The 21891-nt window shown below is 39.2% G+C and overlaps 1 protein-coding gene across 4 annotated transcripts in view; it reads left to right on the top strand.

Annotated features, from left to right (window-relative positions):
* Adar (Adenosine deaminase acting on RNA) overlaps positions 1-21517 on the top strand; it is a 132811-nt gene extending 111294 nt beyond the window's left edge. For all 4 annotated transcript variants that reach the window (XM_076212552.1, XM_076212554.1, XM_076212553.1 and 1 more), the window contains 4 exons: positions 3246-3439; positions 6472-6614; positions 11230-11426; positions 14293-21517. In XM_076212552.1, coding sequence (XP_076068667.1) covers positions 3246-3439; positions 6472-6614; positions 11230-11426; positions 14293-14385 — 627 coding nt within the window. In that variant the 3' untranslated portion in view covers positions 14386-21517. The remainder of the gene's footprint in view (positions 1-3245; positions 3440-6471; positions 6615-11229; positions 11427-14292) is intronic.
* Positions 21518-21891: the final 374 nt, after the last annotated feature.

Below are 21891 nucleotides of genomic sequence, written 5' to 3'. Positions count from 1 at the left end.
TGCCTATCTTCCCCTTACTGCCTTCTCTTCCATTATCATCTCTCCATCTGCACCTTTTACCTTTTCTTCTCCACTTGATTCGCCTCCTCTTCCTCTCTTAATTTCTTTCCAAAACATCTTTTTATTACTTTCAAAATTTTCTGTCATACTCTTACCCCATTTCACATCTGCTCTCCTCTTTGCCTCCTTTACCTTTTGCTTTACTTCTCTTTTCTTTTCTTTGTACCTCTCATATGACTCCCTTGTCCTATTTTGTAACCAATCTGTGAAAGCTCTCTTCTTCTCTTCTACAACCTTCTTTGTTTCCTCATCCCACCATTCACTATCCTTCCTTCTATTTCCTCCTGTCCTTGTTCCACACACCATCCTTGCACACTTTGTGACTCCCTCTTTGAACCATCCCCATTCCTCCACACCTAGCTCTACTCTATCCTTCACTCCCTCCCACTCCTCCTTCAGCTTCTTCTTGTACTTCTCCTTTTCGTTTTCATTTACAGAGTTCACTCTAAGCACCTACCTACCTTTTGTACCTTTCCTCTTTCTCCATCTATCCTCCACTCTCAACTTACCTTCCACCAAAAAATGATCTGATATTCCCCCATCCTTAACTCTTCCTATCATAATCCTATTTACCACTATGTAATCCATTAACGCTCTATCTACCACCCTTCCATCCACCACCCTCTCCCATGTGTACTTATGCTTGACTTTCTTCCCAAACACTGTATTTGCTATCATCAACTCTCTTTCTAGACACATTTCCACCATCAACTCTCCACTACGATTCTTTCCTGGAACTCCACATTTCCCAACCACTCCATCAATTGGACCATTTCCTACCCTAGCATTAAGGTCTCCCAATACTATTACATTGACATTTCTCCCTAAATCCTCTATGCGCTCATTTAAATCTATCCAAAAGGCCTCCCTTTCTTCTACACTCTTATCACTGCCAGGCCCATATGCACTTACAAAGACCCACATCTCCTTTCCCAGTTTCACCTTCATCCACATTATCCTTGAGGAAACCTCCCTCCACTCCACTACACGTTTACCTATCTCTTCACTTACTAGAATAGCCACCCATTCCCTCCCTCGCCCTCTCTTCACTCCTGATAACCTCCCACTTACACTCCCAAACTTACACTCGCCCTTCCGTTTCAACCTAGTTTCACTCAAAGCCAACACATCCATCTTCTCTCAAACATACTACCTATCTCTTCCCTTTTACTCTCATCTGTACCACATCCACGCACATTAAAAGACCCAAACCTTAGGGTGCTGGTCGGAAAACTCCCAGACCCTCTATTCCCTGTGGTGGGGGAAAAGAATACTGCCACCAAGTATTTCCACTTGGATCGTAAGAGGTGAGAAGAAAGGGACAGGGATTGGGACTAGGCATCCTTCTCCTTGTAGCCCCACAGGGGACATTCCTAAAAGAAAAAGCAAAGGCATAAATGAACTAGAAATGAATTATACAACAATCCACAGGGAGGTGAAAAGAAATTTTCAAATGTGCTTTGTAGAGAAATGCTAAGATGAACCAAAATACATGAAAACATGGAAAAAATCACCTAGCTAATATTAGGTTTTTTAAGGAGGCTTCAGCTAAGCAGAATGATTGATAGTTTCCATTATGGCTTCACACAGGTGAGCAGAGTTTTAGAGGAAGGCGAGGTAAGCAATATTTTGGGTTTTGAAACGCCAAGGTGTGAAAATTTAGTGGTACAAATATGAAAATAAAGAATTTCCACTGCACAAAAATTTTGTATTTTGATGGTGTGCAAAGCAAAATGAAAGTTTCATTAAAATTTGGCACTATAGTAACACCGGCATCACTTCTTAGCACAGAAGGACAGGTAATTTTATTCTTGTGTGTTCCTCTCTTTTATTGTGTTACTGGAAATTATTTTGGATGCCCATGAACATGCAAATGGCCTTGGCTTTCAGTTTAACCCAAAGGTAAAGAGAGTTTTTAAGTTACATAGTCTTGTCATAAGTGGATTGAAATTATGTGAAAAGCTTGTATGTTAAAAAGAAAAAATAGATAAGGTAAACAAATGAATAGAATAAGAAATAAATCATGGGGAAGAAAGCATTGTACAAAAGATTGAGATACAAAAAGTACCTAATCCTTTTTGTATGTTAGGGCTTCCTGTATAGAAGTGAAGGAACTGTTCGTCAGAGTAAGACATTCACAAGACAGTCTCGATCAAAGCATCTAGTTTCCTAAAAGAAAAAAGAACAGATCAAAGATATATAAAACATAAAAGACATCAAATTGTCCAATTTATTTATTTATTAATTTTTCAATGGATTTCCATAAAAATTCACTCCGATACTCTTCACATTGTTTGCCTCTTACAGAAAAAAATATTTATCAGTCTAGCATTATTTCTGAATAAGTGTACCAATGTCCTTAAGGGTCTTTAAAGTAAACTACTCATGTGAATAAAAAAATTCTGAAGGGCATTTACATGATGTCACTAGGGTGTCAGGATGGAGACCAGTGACTACTGGAGTTCCACAAGGTGCAGTGCTGGTAACACTTATGTTTCTTATCTAATGCAAAGATCATGAGAAGAATGAAAAACAGGAATGACCGTCAGTTTGAGTGAAATGATCCTGACACTATATTTATATGGAACAAAAACTTGAAAATTAATTTCACTACTACATACATACATATACCAAGGCTTTTTCCCCCTTACAAGGGAGGTAGCCACAAAGGAAAAGGCATAAAATCATTCCCACCCATTCCATCCCTGAATACACTCCACACCCCTCCACCCTCCCTTTTATCTTAGCACCTCCTGGATGAAAATATTACAAATTAGCAATAGCTGCAAATGACCATTTTGAATTTGTTTTTTAAATTAATCCATTATTAAAACAAAGGAAGAGAAAGATTTGGGAGTGTTGACAAGATAACCTGTCATCAGATACATCAGAATGTAAGAGAGACTGGATTGCTGGAAAACATTTAAGTAGCTTTTTATTTCATGGATGAAGAGAAAATTAAAAAAGTCAAGAGAAACCCTAACCTTTTATTTTCTTTCTCTATGGTAAAATCACTGTTTTCACTCAGTTATCCAGGAGTTCAAACCTTTCAAATCTTCAGTTAGTCATGATACCAAAGAAGAGACTGAATTATACAGTAATATATGACATAGATCTTATTGTAACCATTATTACTTAAAATTGTTACATCATATAATAATGACTTTGATATTATTGATGTCCAGGCTGGCATTGAGAGCATCCAGACGTGGGATGGAGTTCTTCAGGGAGAACGATTGAGAACAATGTCATGTTCAGATAAAGTAGCTGGTTGGAATATTGTGGGTCTGCAAGGTGCCTTGTTGTCACACTTCATCCAGCCTGTCTATCTTGAATCTATTATTCTTGGCTCCCTCTTCAATGCATCTCATATGTACAGGTAATGTTTCAGTGTCTTAGGTTTTAAAGATGTGTAGAATATATATATATATTTTTTTTTTATTGTTGTTATTGTTTAATTTATTTTCATTTATTATTTTATTCATAATTTATTTTTATTTATTCTGTTATTATTGTTGATTACATAGAAAAAATGTCTTGGGTATCTTTGATATATCATATGGTATAATAATTGGAGATTAATCTCATTTCTATTGGAAAGGCAGATGTTTTACTATTTGGTCATTCTGCCATCTTTAAATATCTCTTTAACCCCTTAATGATTCAATCATTGTTGTGATATTGTCCCCAAGGATAGAAGCAGCAGTCATCAATAACAAAATGTAATATTTAGTATTTATTAATTAAGTTCATTCCAATCAATATATCATGGAATTGTGACACCATAACATGATGGAGTCATGCTGCAGCTTTTTATAATAGGATACAAATCTACTCAAAGAAGAATTCTAATTACTTAGCTTTGATTTCAATCCCAATTTTCTACTACCCTTCTAAAATCTTTCCTTTACCATTTGAACTTCACTTCTTCGGCACCCCTGTATTGGGTAAACAAGTTTTATTCTGTCAGTGCTTTATTTACTTTAGACACACCCTACAGACAAGAGTACTTAGCATTCTTTAAAGTTTGGAGAGTACATACTCCACCTTACAAGGGAGGTAGCCAAAAGTCAAAGGCATAAATGCACTCCCACCCATTTCATCCCCACATACTCCACTCCCATTCACCATCCCTCCCTCCCTGGATGACAGGTCATCCCTACATCTTGCTGACTGCCCTGGGTCAGAAGTAATGCAGCAAGACACAGCACATCCACAGGAATGTTGCTTCATTTAATTGGGGACCCCTCCATCCCTTCATGCAGAAAAAGAGAAGACTGGGAGAAATACCTTTGGGCTGCATCAAAATATAATTCTTACATACTCCTCCCCCCCCCCATCCTCCACCCACCCCCTTCAATCTATCACTGCATCATCCATACACAACCATTCTCCCTTCCTTCCTCAAGAGAGATTCCCCTCTTCCCCAATGCCCCTTTTACCCTATCCATCCAAACCATCCCAATACTCTTGGAGTTTGGAGAGTAATACATATACCAAAAGGTTCTTTCCCACATATAAGGCTAGGGAAGGCATGTACCCAGCCTTCACCTATCTCACTCCTGTAGGGCACTCTTAGTTTTCCCCTTTTATCATAGTTCTTTGTGGATGAAAGGCCATCCCTGTCCCCCCACTCACTGCCTGGGTCAGAAGCAGTGCAGCAAGACAGCACCTCCATAGTGGTGACCAACAACAGAAATTGGGTTGTTCTAGAATTTACAGAGCTCACAAGAAGAGAACATATTTCTTTAGGAATTCATCAGCCATTCACAACCACTCTCTACTTACACCTATCTCTCAACCTCTCCTTTCCCTCCTTGACACATTCCCCTTGAACTGAAGGCACCCCCTTTGCCCCATCCATGTGGCCTATTCTTGATTATCCTAAAGTTCACTCCATCCATTTCTGCCTTTCACACTCTTTTTACTAGTCCTTCATCACCCACTTTTCATATGCTCAAATTATCCTGATTCCTTGCTCAGCCCTGTTCTTATGTTACATCACCATGCATTTAAACTTTAGCATATGATGACGCCAACGTCGGTGTCATGAGGTGTGAGTGAGTATAAGAGGATGCTGGCATTGGTGTCCTGATTATATTTATTTTGTAGTTGTAGCTGAGTAACCCCTGTATTCTGTGATAAGGCTTGATTGCATTTTCTATGGTTATCAACATTCACACTAAAAGAGGAAGAGTGAGACCACAGTAACTATATTTTGTAATGTGTGTATTGTGGTGCATCATTGTACATCGTGCAGCAGATGCTGTGTGTGAGAATTTGACTTGTATTGAAGAGGTTAGATACTTCATTTCAGACACATTTGAATTTCTCCTTTCTGCCTCCCATAAATTTGAAGTCATTGCACCATAAACAGATGTGAGCACAATCACCTTTTCATATATTCTTTTCTTTGCATTTGTCCCCAGATACCTGTTTTTTCATGACACTCTTCATTTTCTCCAGATATTTACTTCCTTCCCTTACTCTAATTTACCCCCACCCCCACTCATCCATTTCATCTGTACTTCAAGATTTATCTTATTGTCACCCTATCCCCATGTACATCTCATTGCCCACATTTACTTTCATTTTTCTCATTTCACATACCCTCTCTAACTGTGTCACTAGCTGCTTTAGACCCTCTGCTGACCCACTCACTAGGAGTGTCCTCTGCAAACAACCAGCTTGTCACCCATCTCCATCCATGCACATTTGCCTTCTGCAGACCTCCCATTCCATCCCATCCATGTATAGGTTGAACAACCATGTTGACAATGCTCATATTTTGTGCAGTCCCACATTTACTGTGATGCATGAAAGGGAGTGGGTGGGGTGAGGGAGTATGTGTGAAAAATAACTTGATGACAGCCCAAAGGGCTTTCTTCCTGTCCTCTTCATTTCTGCATGAGGGGACGGAGAGAGGGGGGGTCGCCGATTTAATGAAGCAGCCTTGCTGTGGATGTGCTGTCTTGCGACACTTCTTCTGACCCAAGGCAGTGGGCAAGGTGCAGGGATAACCTTCTCATCTTAGCTCCTCATGGATGTCATCCCTGTATCGTGCCCACTGCCCTGGGTTAGAAACATTGCAGCAAAACACAGCACATCCACAGCAAGGCTGCTTCATTTAATCATACACACACACTGTCCCCTGATGCAGAAAGAAAAGAAGATGAGGTGAAATCCCTATGGGCTGCATCAAAATGGCAATAATTTTCCCTGATAACTCTAGTGTTAAAAACCACTAACACTATGAGATTATCCCACAACATCCATTGAAAATGGATGAAGGAAACTATCACTCCAGACTTGAACCTATTTATATTATTATAGTCATTATACCTTGGATTTGAAGGTAGTATTTTCACTCATTCTTATTCATGTACTTTCTCCTCCTAATTTTACCAACAGAGCTGTATGTGGCAGAATAGAGCACACAGTTGAGGGGCTACCTCCACCATTCCGTCTCAACAAACCAAGGATGAACCAAGGAAGCTCAACAGAATCAAGGCAGCCACAAAAAGCTCCTTCTATTGCTCTGAACTGGGACTGTGGTATGTAAATGCCATTCCTTTGACATTCTCTGTGTAATGAAAGATTTTAAAATTGTGGTATTATCAGAATTTGTTTTTAGTCCCTAGTACTTGCAGTTGTTCTTTGCAGTTTTTAGAATAAATATTTTATTAAGTTAATATACAAATAACATCCTTAATACCCATGTTTAATATAGTAGGAGCTATTTACACTATACCTTACTGAGGTACTTTGCTTTTTCATGCTACACAAACATGAAGAGTAGTCCATCATTTTTAGACATCTTTCACATATTACAATGTGTACACCATGTAAGCAATGACAGGTACCTAATGTGACAGTCCTGCAAAATGTTTATCAAAGAGAACTCTCTATCTCTATCTCACTCTCTCTCTCCTTCCCTCCACATAATATAGAACCAACACCTGGTTACTGTTGCCCTTGAACTAAGACTACTGCAAGCTTGTAACAGAAACATTCCCACATTAATACAGACATCATTCCTAAGTTTCTTCCCAGAGCAATCTAGAAAGAAGACCTAAAGACACTTGCAAAATGCTGTAGGGTTATATATATATCCAGTTTATATTTTGAAACCAAAACCGGTTCAATGTGTTTATGGATAGGGTGGTGGGGGTAATGGGCAGGGGACTGGAGAAGGTTAAAGGAAATAGAGAAAATTGGGAGGTAAGCTAATTGTTTGTTTTCTGACAACACTGAACTTGTGGCAGGGTCAAAGGAGAGATTAAGGGAGCGTCGCTTGCGATCATTTGAAAAATTCTGGTACATGAGTGAATTTTAGGTAAACATTTCAAAAGAATCTATGATGGTGGCAACACTCATACAAAGTTGTACAACTGTATTTTATTTCTATATTTTTATACAGCATAAAATAGATAAAATATTGGCAAGCTCTGGCAAACCCATTGCATAAAAAAGCATTCTGTATATGGAAATAGTGTCAGCATTTCTATAGCTGTTTCGTGTTTGCTACAGAATTGTGTTTATGGAGATATTTGACAACTCCCACCAGCATACCCTACAAAGACAGTGGACAGGGCATCAGTGCTCTTGAAAAGTTCAAAGTAAGGTGACATCACTCCTGGTGCTCTCACCGTATGCAACAGTTTTGATTCCTCACCCTGTATTGTTGCTGTGATCATGGAAAAATTAAGAAAGTGAAGCGGCAGAATATAGAGGGGGGCCTATGAGTGCCTGAAATAGAAACAAGAAGGAGAGAGGAGAAAAACAGCACAGCTGCACCCAGCACTCTGCAAGCATCTACCAGCCATGCCTATCTTACACCTCCAACCATGCCACACCACTCACCTTTACCTCATACCTCATCAGCAAAGAGGAAATTAGAGATTTGCTATACATTGCAACCATTAAATATTTTTATACAGCATAAAATAGATAAAATATTGGCAAGCTCTGGCAACCCCAGTGCATAAAAAAGCATTCTGTATATTGAAATAGTGTCAGCATTTCTATAGCTATTTCGTTTTTTGCTACAGAATTGTGTTTATGGAGATATTTGGCAACTCCCACCAGCATATTCCACAAAGTGGATGCAAAAATTTTGATTCCTCACCCTGTATTGTTGTTGTGATCATGGAAAAATTAACATGAAAGTGAAGCAGTAGAATATAGAGGGGGCCCATGAGTGCCTGAAATAGAAACAAGAAGGAAAAAGAGGAGAAAAACAGCACAGCTGCACCCAGCACTCCGCAAGCATCTACCAGCCATGCCTACCTTACACCTCCACCCATGCCACACCACTCACCTTTACCTCAAACCTCATCAAAAAAGAAGAGGAAATTGAACATTTGCTATACATCACAACCATTAAATAAATGGTCAAGAAAAATGGTTGTGAAAATTTAAATCCCCCGTCTTGTAAAGTTTATGTTTTTGGTCTTTCTTTTGTAATATCTTAAGTTGCTCCTTATGGATTGTTATAATTTTTGTTTCATTTGAAAGAAAACATCGTTCTTTATTTTCTACAGTATATATATATATATATATATATATATATATATATATAACACAAGAACCCACAGTCGGAGAAAGAATAAACTTCGAATAAAGAATAATCCTATATTTCGGCTATCAACTGTAGCCCTCTTCAGGAAAGTACATAAGGTAGAGAACAGAGGGGACTTATAAACTACAGTAAGAAGAGATGTGGACAGTTGACCTCACTCAGGCGCGGGGCTAACTGGGGTGGCGGAGGAGGGAGGGGGTGAGGAGAGGGGAGGATGTAACGTCCGCACTAGCAGCATTTTTTAATTATTCAGAGAAACAAATTAAAAAAAAAAAAAAATCAGAGGTATAAGTTTGATTTATACACTAATGTAAGGGGTAATTATAACAAGTTCATTAGATACATATTTGAAACTTTAATTTCACCTACTCTGTAAAGCAATGTGACACTCCCTTAAGGGAGTTAGTGACAGTGTGTGGGAGGGTATGCAATAGGAGAAAATTGAAGGTGAATGTGGGTAAAAGTAAGTTCACGAGATCAAAGGGAGAGGATGGCAGAGAGTTAGAAGTAAGTCTTAGGAGAGGGGCTGGAGGAAGTGGATAGCTTTAAATATTTGGGTTGCATGTGACAGGAAAGGGAAGAATGGAGGTGGAAATAAATTGTAGACAAAGAAGTAAGAATATGCCTGTGGGGATTAAAAAGTGTCATGAGAAATAGGCATTTGGGAATGGATGCAAAGAAATTTGTATGAAGGGATGATTGTGCTGATGGTACTGTATGGGGCAGAGACATGGAATTAAAGAGAGGTAGAAAGGGAAAATTAAAATATGTTTGAGGTGAAATGTCTGTGAAGTGTGGTAAGGGTTGGATAGAGTGAGAAATGAGGAGGTGAGGAGGAGAGCTTGGGTGGAAAAGGAGATGGCAGATAGAGCTGATGAAAGGGTATTGTGATGGTTTTGACACATTGAAAGAATGAATGAAGAAAAATTAGTAAAAGATGTGTAGGAGGTAGAGGTGGGTGGAATGAACTTGAGGGGACAACCGAGGATGAGATGGATGGATGTTGTGAAAGGGGCTTTGAGCAAGAGAGTAATGTCTGTTGACCAAGGAAGGGATAAGGCAGGTGATAGGGTAATGAAGAATGTGTATAGATGATACTGATGCAAGGAAGGGAGGGGGTGGGGATGGAAGGGGTAGGGCGTGGTTATGTATGAATGATATTTTGATGCAACCCAAAGCGATTTCTCCCTGTCTTCTCTTTTTTTTCTTCAGGAGGGGGCTGAGGGGTGGAGTCTTTGATTAAATGAAGTGGCCTTTCTATGGATGTACTCTAGTGCAGCATTGACTCAAACCCAGGGCAGTGGGCAGGATACAGGGATGACCCATCCTCCATGAAGAGATAAGATAAGAGGAAAGGATGATGGGTGGGAGTGGGTACTTGCCTTTTGATTTGGCTGCCTCCCTTGTAAAGGGAAAAAAGCCCTTGGTATATACATATATACCAGGTGCTTTTACCCCCTTACAAGGGAGGTAACCAAAGTCAAAAGGCATAATTGCATTACCACTAGTTTCAACCCCACCCATTGCACCCCCATTCACCTCCCCTCCCTCCCTCCCTCTCATCTTGGCTCCTTCTGGATGATGGGTCATCCCTGTATCTCACCCATCAGCCAGGGTCAGAAGGAATGCAGGAAGACACGGCACGTCCACAGCAAAGCCATTTCATTTAATCAGTAACCCCCCTCTCCATCCCCTCATGCAGTAATGTTCATTGAAGATGGGGAGAAATCCCTTTGGGCTGTCTCAAAATATCATTCACTCATAACCACTTCCATGTGTCACAGTATCATCCATACACAGCCACTCTTTGCTCCCCTATCTTCTTTCATCTCCCTTCCTTCCTCAACAGACCTCCCCCTTTTCCTCAATGCCCTTTTACTCCATCCATCCTTCCATCTCACCCTCATGTTTACTTCTTTGACTTCTCTTCTGCTTTCCACACTTCTTTTACTTATCTTTCTTCATTCATTCTTTCCATGTGTCCATCCTAATACTCTTTCATCAACCCTGTCTCCCATCTCCTTTTCTACCCAAGCTCTCTCTCCTTGTTTCTCACTCTACCCAACCTTGTAATCCCTACCATACTTCTCAGACATATTTAAAATCTTCCTCTCCTATGTTCCATGTCCCTTTTGAGGCAACACTCATTATCATCATCCCTGAAGTCCATCTGTGAACCTCACTGCTATGTGGATATACTTGGTGCTATCACTTGCTCTCCAAACCTAAAATCACTCTTTCTCTCAGTACCCACTTTTCCATTTCGCATGTGGAGAGTTGGCAGCGAGTGACTACCTCCTCCACCCCTTCAAGCTGGTGGCAAATAGCCTCACACATATACAACCCAGACAACAGTCCAGAATTTATTCCTACAGAGATCTGGATGCCTGAGAATCATTACCAGCTGCCATAAGGCCATGGATTTCTGGTCAGATAAAACATGAGGCAATAATTGATAGACACTGCACAATTAACTATTTTTCCTTTTTACTACAGTATCCTTAGAACATATTCTGGAATGTGTGTTGAAGTTTGTCATATTGATTGAATTAAGATTGAAGATTTACACTTTGTTTCTGTTTTTGTAGATGAAGGTCATCCAGAAGTTGTCAATGCCATGACTGGTCGACCAGAAGGAGATGGTTCTTCAAGACTTTGCAAGAAGAAATTTTTCCAGAGATTTATTGACCTTATTGACAAAGTTCCCACAATTACTAACATCAATAAAGAGGAGATCAAACAGATGTCATATGGAGATGCAAAGCAGCACAGTGTGGACTATCAGGTTGGTATATTTTTACCTTTTGTGTATTTTCATAGAAATTGTATGACCTATACATGCATGGAAACTCCACCCAGAAAATTTATGTTAACTTGATTAAATTTTATCCCCCATCAATATAACAGCAATTTTTTCCCAATAGTACATCTTGTATGAGATATACATATAGTACATCTCTTAATAAGAAATAGACGTTTGAGGATGGATGCTAAGAGGGGATTGTATGAAGGGGTGATTGTGCTGACAGCACGGTATGGGACAGAAGCATGGAACATAAGAGAGGAAGATTTTTAATGGGTTTGAGATGGAATGCTTGAGAAGTATGGTAGGATTTATTAAGTTGGATAGAGTGAGAAATGAGGAGGTGAGGGGGAGAATGGGGGTGGAAAGGGAGATGGGAGATAGGGTTGATGAAAGAGTATTGGTATGGTTTGGACATGTGGAAGGAATGAGTGAAGAAAAAATAGTAAAAGAGGTGTGAAAAGCAGAGGTGGAAGGAGTTAACATGAGGGAGCAACCAAGGATGAGATGGATGGATGGGGTAAAAGAGGCATTGGGAAAGAGGGGAATGTGTGTTGAGAAAGGAAGGGAGAAGACAAAAGACAGGTGAGTGGAGAATGATTGTATATGGATGATGCTGTGATGCATGAAAGGGAGTGGGTGGGGAATGGGGTGAGGTGAGGGAGTATGTGTGAATGATATTTTGACACAGCCCGAAGGGATATCTCCCCATCTTCTCTTTTTCTGTATGAGGGAATGGAGAGGGGAATTCGCTAATTAAATGAAGTGGCCCTGCAGTGGATGTGCTGTGTCTTGCTACATTGCTTCAAACCCAGGACAGTGGGCAAGATGCAGGGATTACCCATCATCCAAGAGGAGCCAAGAAAAGAGGGAGGGAGGGGTGGTGAATGGAGTATGTGGGGATGAAATGAATGTGAGTGGATTTATGCCTGTGTTTTTGGCTACCTCACTTGTAAAGGGGAAAAAGTTGTTGGTATACATATGTATCATCTCTTATACATCAGTAGAATAATACATACATACATATACCAAAGGCTTTTTCCCCCTTACAAGGGAGGTAGCCAAAAAACAAAGGCATAAAAACCATTCCCATCCATTCCATCCCTAATACACTCCCCTCCCCTCCACCCTCTACCCTCCCTCTCATCTTGGCACCTCCTGGATGACGGGTCATCCTTGCCTCTTGTCCGCTGCCCTGGGTCAGAAGCAGTGTCACAAGACACAGCACATCCGCAGCAAGGCCGCTTCATTAAATCAGCAACCCCCCCTCTCCATCCCCCCATGCAGAAAAGGAGAAGACAGGGAGAAATCCCTTTGGGCTGTGTCAAATTTTTCTCACACATACTACCAGTCCACCCATTCCACCTCATGCATCACATCATCCATATACAACCATTCACCAGTATAATAATAGATATGAAAAATATAGGTGTATTTCCATCTTAATCAGGGATCTTCAGTATAAAGATAATGTGCAAACACTGAGGGCACATATACACATGGAGGGAGAAAATTGTTCCAGTTTACAGGATAAAACTGCCATACAGAGGACACAATATGCCTCATATTACAATGCCCCACCATAACAATAATTCCATGAGTGACTTGGTCCCACTTGGAGGCCATTTCCAGTTGCCTGGAGGGTGCAAGAGAGACCAGAGGCATTAGATTGATTAATCTCCTTAAAAGTGGCAGTTTGCCGACAAGATTGACGAGATAAACACCATATGAGGACGGAGCCTTTATTTGTACGACGTTTCGCTTATTACAGCTTTTTCAAGTACTAGTTGAGATACAAATGCTAGAGATTAAATAAGGGGAAAGTAGGGAACGGGGAGAGAAAAGGGGGGGGAAGGAGGAGGAGGAGAAGGGGAGGGGGGATTGGACACTGGGACAGGATGAGAATGCTGGCCCAAACGTCCGGGGGTGAAATGTCCACAAAGGGTGGTTTAGATATTTAATATTTTGCTGGCCATGGGTATTAGGGGAATAATGTGAGGCGAGATGTTAAACATGCCCCTGTTTTGTTCAATAGTGTTCGTTCCTTGAATGATTGCTGCTTCTAAACACTTCCTGCGGATTTTGTCTGGTTCCCGTATCAGCAGCTCTGCATTCTTCCAGTCCATAAGATGGTTTTCCTTGTTTCTATGTGTCACACATTATTCCCCTAATACCCATGGCCAGCAAAATATTAAATATCTAAACCACCCTTTGTGGACATTTCGCCCACGGACGTTTGGGCCAGCATTCTCATCCTTTCCCAGTGTCCAATCCCCCCCCCTTCTCCTCCTCCTCCTCTTCCTTCCCCCCCTTTTCTCTCCCCGTTCCCTCCTTTCCCCTTATTTAATCTCAAGCATTTGTATCTCAACTTGTACTTGAAAAAGCTGTAATAAGCGAAATGTTGTACAAATAAAGGCTCTGTCCTCATATGGTGTTTATCTCATCAAGATTGATTAATATTCACCTCACAACATTTCTCACTGTCCAACCTCATTACATAACACTCCTGAAATACTTCATCTGAAACAAATTTATGCTCTGCTTGTCTCTCTCAAATGTACATGTCTACTCTACAGTGTTGTGGACTCCCTTGTACAATCTTTTATGAGTATTCATCCCCAGATACCAGTTTTTTGTAACACACTTCATTTTCCCAGACATTTACTTCTTTCCCTAATTCCAATTCACTTTCACCTCCACTACACCATTCCCTGTTACATGTGGCCCCAAATACTTTAAGCTATATTTTCCTGCCTCCTGCCCACCAGAACTATTACTCCTTGTACATCTCATCATTGTACTTTTGCCCACATGCATTTTCATAATTTGGATGTAATTTTGTTTACAGACAAGCAAGAAGTCGTTGGTGAGAGCTTTTGCTCGTGCAGGTTTGGGGCAGTGGGTCCACAAGCCTCTGGAACAAGACAACTTCTACCTATGAGGATGAGTTTCACTAGAAAGGGTAGTTTTCTGTACAATACTGATAATTTTTCTTGACCTTTGCAAAGGTAAACAAGGAATCGAGAAATAATAAAATTACTCCCTGTGAACAATATTTGTTTTCTGTAGTATGTAAGGTATGAGTATATACATTAGATATTTGTCAAAATGTGGACTACATTGGATATTGCAAATATTGCATTTATTTACCAATTTGCATTTTACACCATAGAGGTGGTATTCTTGTTTTCTGATTCTCAAATTCTTCAAAAATTTTAACCTTGGCATCCTTTGGTCACCACTTCTGCTGGCAAATTGATTCAAAACTTATTCTCTCTCCACTCTCTTCTCTCCTCTCTCCTTTCTTCTCCCTCTCTTCTCTCTCTCTCTCTCTCTCTCTCTCTCTCTCTCTCTCTCTCTCTCTCTCTCTCTCTCACACACACACACACAACTTTAGTGCAATTATATTCAGATTATATTTCGTAAATATACTTGTAACTTGTAAACTATAAATGAGCACCAGCAGAGGTGGTTAACCCTTGAGTGTTAAATTCAAATCAATGATAATCTGGCATCCCGGATTGATGCAAGTAGAGCACAAGGCACTAAGAGCATCCTTCTCTTCATAGTAAGACATAGATGAGCACATGAAGGTGAACTCTTGCAAAACAACAAGAATTATATTAAGGCACCTGAGCAGGTCACTAACCCACACAGTAAAAACATGGAATTGGCCCAGCAAGAGGCCTCAGTTATCTTGTATGAAACTTCCACACAGAATATACAAAGCATTTAATACTCACTCCATCTGGACAATTTGGGCTGAACCAATGGTTGTGGCTGGGGGTCACAGGTTTGCAAGAGGGAAGATAATGACCTTATTACATGGCCTCTGGCTGCCATTTGTACTCAAACTCTTGTCAATCATATCCATACTTACAATAGATCTGGTTGAATTATCCTTCATGTCATTAACATATACCAAGAACATACTGGTACAACTACTGATCCATGTGGAACTCCACTAATAATTTTCCTCTCTCTAGACTCCAGGTCTTACAATAGTATCATCATTAATCTTTTCCTTAGATCATTCTTCTCCTCCTCACCTTTGAATAAAAACTTAATAATTTGGAAATGTGATCTTCCTGTCCTAAAGGCAATTTGGTTTTCCTCTAGGATTTTTCTTCATCTTATTATTTTGTCCATCTGCCTTTCATTTGTTTATTTTTTTAGATACACTTGCTAGACACACTGTTCAGTAATTCAGAGGAACTTCTTCGTCATCTTTGTAAATTGGCTTAGTATTAGGCAGTTTCCAATCCCTTGGTATTTTCTGTGTGTGTGTGTTTTATGTATCTATCAATATCTTTCTAATTGTATGATTGTAATATACATAATAAGTGTCACATTTGTGGGCTACCATCTTTGTGACTTCAATTGTCAAGCCTGGTTTTAAAGTATTATTTATGCAACATATGCATCTTATGGAAAAATTATACTGATATATGTTTGTCAAATTTGTCCATATCATTCTTAGTTTTTAAGATTGTAACCATGTTTCCTTTTACATGTGTATATGTTTCCTTAGTTATTTACCTAGTTGAGTGTGGCCCAAAAGTCACTGAGGAGTTTTGATTTTTAATAACTGGCTTATTGTTACAAATGTATGTATGGAATTCTAATATAATATCAAAACATTGCCTCAGCAACTGTGTTGTATCTGTTGTGGTATGAGCAGTTGCCCCATATTGCTGGAGCCACATATTGGGCCAAAGGTCAGTTAATAAAATATTATTGCAAATTGCAACCCCTCAGTGACTTTTAGGTCACCTTGTAGTGTATGAGATAGAGCTGTGCACATGGGGTCCAATTTCTTTGCTGCAAATTAATTTATGTTGGTGGCTTAGGCTATAGTTTTATCGAACTTGGTCCACAAATCTACACATCTATATGGAAAGCTATACTTCCTAATATGTTATAAGCATTCATGCTTTTTCAGTATGTTACTTTGATCTTTTGTCGATTTTTCAACACATACCAGCAGGTCTTCTGTCAATTTTATTTTATTTTTTACTGTTTATATACATTTGATTATTAATATTTTATTTTATCTTTCTCCTCCTTTTTGGATGGAGGTATCAAAATGTTGCCTCTTCTTGCTAGTCCAAGCTTGAAAGTACCAGTTTTGTCAGTCCTCGTATGTCTTATCTAAGCTTAGGATCATTTTGGTTGTAGCCCACTGTATTCTCTCACATTTCTGTTATATCCCTTTAGGTAGGGTGACCACACCATTGCTACATGTATTTACATAATTGTAGTATACAAGAAAGAACATTGCTTATAGGGTCCTGTCTCTTACTTTCCAAATATATCTAGCTTGAGATCCAAGTGTGGTTCCAACTTGTGACAGTCTTGTTCTCCAAATAGTAAATAGCAATGAAGAAACCAGTCATTTGTGAACTTTCTCTGACCAGATACCAATGGCCTCATTGCAACCAGTAATAGTACTCAAGTCCTCCCATAAATCTCTCTGGGAAGAGTACTGGGCTTTTCAGTAGCATGTGAATGCACATCACAAACAGTCACTTATTAACCAAATTGTAATTTCACTATGAAATGGTCACTAATAACAACATATCATTAGTTGGGATCACATACCAAGTATTTCTGTCTGAATTTTTCCAGTAGATGTCACCATAATTTCTCAACTTTTCCACTCCTTTCCAAACCCCTGAAACTATTTTTCATGTCTTAGGGAACCCTTATGTAGAAATTATTATATATCATCATAAATCACCTTGTTCACAAAGCAAACAAATAATTTAGATTAATGACATCAACAAGTACCATAATTTCTCAATTTCATTAGCAATGCAAAAAATATTGAATGTGATATACAGGGGGTGAATGATATTTGGATGCAGCCTGAAGAGATTTCTCCCCATCACAAAGAGGGAGGGAGGGATGGTGAATGGGAGTGGACTATGTGGGGATGAAATGGGTGGGAGTGGATTTATACCTTTGGCTACCTAAGGGGGATAAAGTCCTTGTTATATGTATGTATGTATCACTACCCACACACAACCTTGAGGTTCTTGGGAACCCCAGTTGAGAAATGATAGTTGTTGTGTCATTGAAACTACAGTTGCATCATTGGGAAGCCAGTCTCTCTAAATCTGTTGCTCCAGGTCTTTCTTACGGGAAACCTTTGACTACCAGGTAACTGGGAACAGCCACTGGATTGGCCCAAGAGTCACAAACTGAAGATATGGTGTACTTGTTGTAAGGCAAGAGTAGGCAATGTAGGATGTGTTCAGTAACTTCTGTGTGGAGATTGCATATGGGACAATTCTGGTAGTTATTGCAGGTAGTTATTTTTTACCATGACTTCATATCTCAATCATGATAGACACTAGTAATTTTGACATAAATAGAAAAAGAAGGAAATGTTGATGCTCCTTGAAAATAATAACATACCTAAGCAGGGAAACAAGCAAATGTAGCCGGAACTGAAACTTTGCCAAGCTATCTTGCTGCTGAAAGTTAGGAGATTGACGAATCAAAAATATATCTCAACCTGCACCAGTTACTTTTGTAAATATAATCAAAAGTTTGATACAAGAGTAACAACTGTATATCCTGAATAGTTAGTTGAATTTGAATGTACACATGAGAAAATTGGGGAATCTCCAGATTATGTAGGAGCTTAAGTAAAATGTGGTCATTAGAAGTAAACAAAAAGGGAAATGGGTAAGAGTTGATTATGTTAACCATAACTAGGTTGATGTCCATGTGAGGGTATGTGCTCAGAATACACAAAAGTTTAAATTATTCAGTCACTTGAGCAGTGACAGAATATGTTAAGAATAAAACTTCAGTTCTGTAAATCATTTTTGAGTAAATAGCCAGAGTGTACTAGAATTCAAGGAAAATTTTAGTGAAATAAAGTTAGGAGGCTGAAAATTACAAGAATATATTGTGTAATTGAATGTGCATATGTTATGTTGTATATACCCCCATTGTAAGGGAAGGGGCCAAGTCAGGATATGCCTCGATTACGCAGAAGAAAATTCACAAAAGAGGGGATTTCAGTCACTCCCTCCACCCCCCTTTTAGTCACTTTTTATGCATGGGAATGCAGAGGGGACATTCTTATCCCTCCATCACAAGAGAAAAAGGAGTAGTCAAGAAGAGACTAAAGAACAGCAGAAACAAGGAATACTAAAAGCTAAAAAGGGGCTTTGCATTCATATATGAGAGGAAATTCATCTCTGGTTCATAGGAGCGTGACTAAGGTCCCAAAACTGTATGGCAACATTAGAAAGTGACCGTTTTTACAACAACTTTATTAATGATATATCCAGATATTTAAAATGGACTAGAATTGTCATACTTTTGTAGAGACTATAAGAATTTCTACTACTGCTCATTCTTTCACATTTTATTTCTATGAAGTATCACAATGAAGGGGAAAAAGCCCTTGGTATAGAAGTATCACAATTTATTATTTTAATTCAGCATACAGATGCTAAATATTGTCTTGCTCTTCATTAGTTTTGTCAGTATGTTCAGTCATTAATTTAAAGTCTGCGCAAACTATTTTGTCTATGTATGTATCACAATGAAGAGGGAAAAGCCCTTGGTATAGAAGTATCACATTTTATTATTTTAATTCAGCATACAGAAGCCAAATATTGTTTCTCTATTGGTTTTGTCAGTATGTTCAGTCATTAATTTAAAGTTAGCGCAAACTATTTTGTCTGAAGAAGCAAATTTCAGGTTTCTGCTGCAATTCAATTTTATGAGATGTATTTGTTTTGTATTTCTTTGGAGGTTTGAGTAACATTTTAGTTTTTGCTGCTATTATATATGTCATGTGCTGATGGCACAAGAGTAGCAAAAAGTTATCATAACAGTGAATTTGTAAGATAGCACTTTGTTGACAATTTAGAGAATAATGTATGGTTTTCCACTTCTTTTTTTTTTAGCATGGTTTAGTTATTAATGTAGAATTATATTTTTACTTGAACCAACCACAACTTGAATTGTGAAATCCTGAATTACAGTGAAAAATTATCCAGCAATTAAGAATATATGAGCACTTTGTTCTTAGAAATGGTTTAGATTTAATTTTCCTTCTGTATTTTTTCTTTTTCTTCTTCCATTGAGAAGAATCAGGATCAGAGGAGGGATTGAGGAAGTTGGTGACAGAGTTTGGGAGAGTGTGTGAAAGAAGAAAGTTGAAGATAAATGTGGGTAAAAGTAAAGTGATGAGATGTACAAGGGGTGAAAGTAGCAGCAGACTGAAAGTGAGCATTAAAGGAGAGTGACTGGAGGAATTTGATATTTTTAGATACTTGGGTGCAAATGTGCCAGGAAAGAGTGAAGTGGAGGTGGAGGTAGAATGTAGATTGAGAGAAGCGAGTAAATGCCTTGGTGGATTAAAAAGCATAATTAGAAATAGAGATTTGGGAATGGATGCTAAGAGGAGATTGTTTGAAGGAGTGATTATGCCAACAGCAGTGTATGGGGCAGAAACATGGAACATAGGGGATGAGGAGAGAAGGAGTTTCAATGTGTTTGAGATGAGGTGCCTGAGAAGTATGATAGGGGTTACTAGGCTGGATAGAATGAGAAATGAGGTGAGGAGGAGAACAGGGGTGGAAAGGGAATTGGGAGATAGGGTGGATGAAGAGTATTGGGATGGTTTGGACACATGGAAAGAATGAGTGAAGAAAGACTAGTAAAAGAGGTATGGAAGGCAGATGTGGAGGGAGTGAGCATGAGGGGGCGACCTAGGATGGGATGAAAGGGTCTTTGGGGAAGAGGGGAATGTTGGTTGAGGAAGGATGGGAGAGGACAGAAGACAGGGGTGAATGGAGAATGGTTGTATATGGATGATGTGATGCATGAGGTGGAATGGGTGGGGGGATGGTTTGGACACATGGAAAGAATGAGTGAAGAAAGACTAGTAAAAGAGGTATGGAAGGCAGATGTGGAGGAAGTGAACATGAGGGGGCGACCTAGGATGGGATGAAAGGGTCTTTGGGGAAGAGGGGAATGTTGGTTGAGGAAGGATGGGAGAGGACAGAAGACAGGGGTGAATGGAGAATTGTAGTATATGGATGATGTGATGCATGAGGTGGAATGGGTGGGGGTATGGGGGGTGAGGTAGTATGTGTGAGAAAAATTTGACGCAGCCTGAAGGGATTTCTCCCCATCTTCTTTTCTGTATGAGGGAATGGAGAAAGGGGGTCGCCGATTTAATGAAGCGGCCTGGCTGTGGATGTGCTGTGTCTTGTGACACTGCCTCTGACCCAGGGTAGTGGACAAGATGCTGGGATGACCTGTCATCCAGGAGGTGCCAAGATAAGAGGGAGGGTGGAGGGGAGTGGAGTGTATTAGGGATGGAATGGGTGGGAATGGTTTTTATGCCTTTTTCTTTTTGGCTACCTCCCTTGTAAGGGGGAAAAAGCCTTTGGTATATGTATGTATGTATCATAAGTAGTGGTGACAGATTACAAAATTTCTGATTAATATTTTCTATCTTTCATGTCTTTTTGGTATTTTCATCATGTGACTATTCGTTCACGTACTATACCTTCTTGTTCTTTTGCTCCCTTTCTCCCTCCTTTCCCACACCCTTTCTCTCTCTCTCTCTGTCACTGTCTCCTTTTTCACTTTTTTTTCCATCTCTCACAATCTAGAGGAATTATCATGTTGGTGAGATTTAACTGATTTTATAATGTAGTCTTTATTCCATTCTCTCTAGTTTATATTACAGATGCTGTAAATTTGTTACAATAATCTTGTTAGGCATTAAACTAGTGAGTTATCCAAATTATGGAAATGTATACACAATATCAAGTCATGACAAAAAATTAAAAATAGAATAAGATAAAACCAAACTGAGCACCAGCTGTCCTTCATTCAACAAATCGGTTATGATATATTGAGCATCACTGATATCTATCTGGTATATAGAGTTATTTCACACTTAGTTGAAAATGAAAAAGGATTCAGGTTAACCTGGTAATGCCCTATTTGTCACATATTTAATTTCCTGTATGGATAACTTAGCTTCAGAAACTAAACATGTAAACTACAAATACACACTAGAAACTAGCCACTGAGTGTAGTTTTTCTTTCCTTGTGACATTTTTTAATTTGTTCTATGTAGCTTGCAGCTAAGTTCATACATCCTACAGACCAATCTAGTTATTATCCACTGTACTGAAGCTGATGGAAAAACTAATTACAGAAAGAAACAGTCACTTCCCCAAACCAACATGGGTACAAGGAAGGTCACTGTACCAGCACATGTCTCACAAACATCACACAAGTGTTAGAGCAATTTGACAAGAAAGCACCACTAGAAAGAATGGTTATGGTATTAATAGACATAAACAAGTTCCTAGAGATGTACTATAAAGAAAAGATAATTGAGGTAGCCATTTACAACAAAGACCAGAAATTACCAACTGTATAGATGGCAGACAGTGCT

This window comes from Oratosquilla oratoria, chromosome 30 (genome assembly GCF_046742065.1).
Source record: "Oratosquilla oratoria isolate Oo_2021 chromosome 30, ASM4674206v1, whole genome shotgun sequence".
Taxonomy (NCBI): domain Eukaryota; kingdom Metazoa; phylum Arthropoda; class Malacostraca; order Stomatopoda; family Squillidae; genus Oratosquilla; species Oratosquilla oratoria.
The sequence above is the reverse complement of the archived record's forward strand: the minus strand, read 5'-3'. Positions and strand labels throughout refer to the sequence as shown.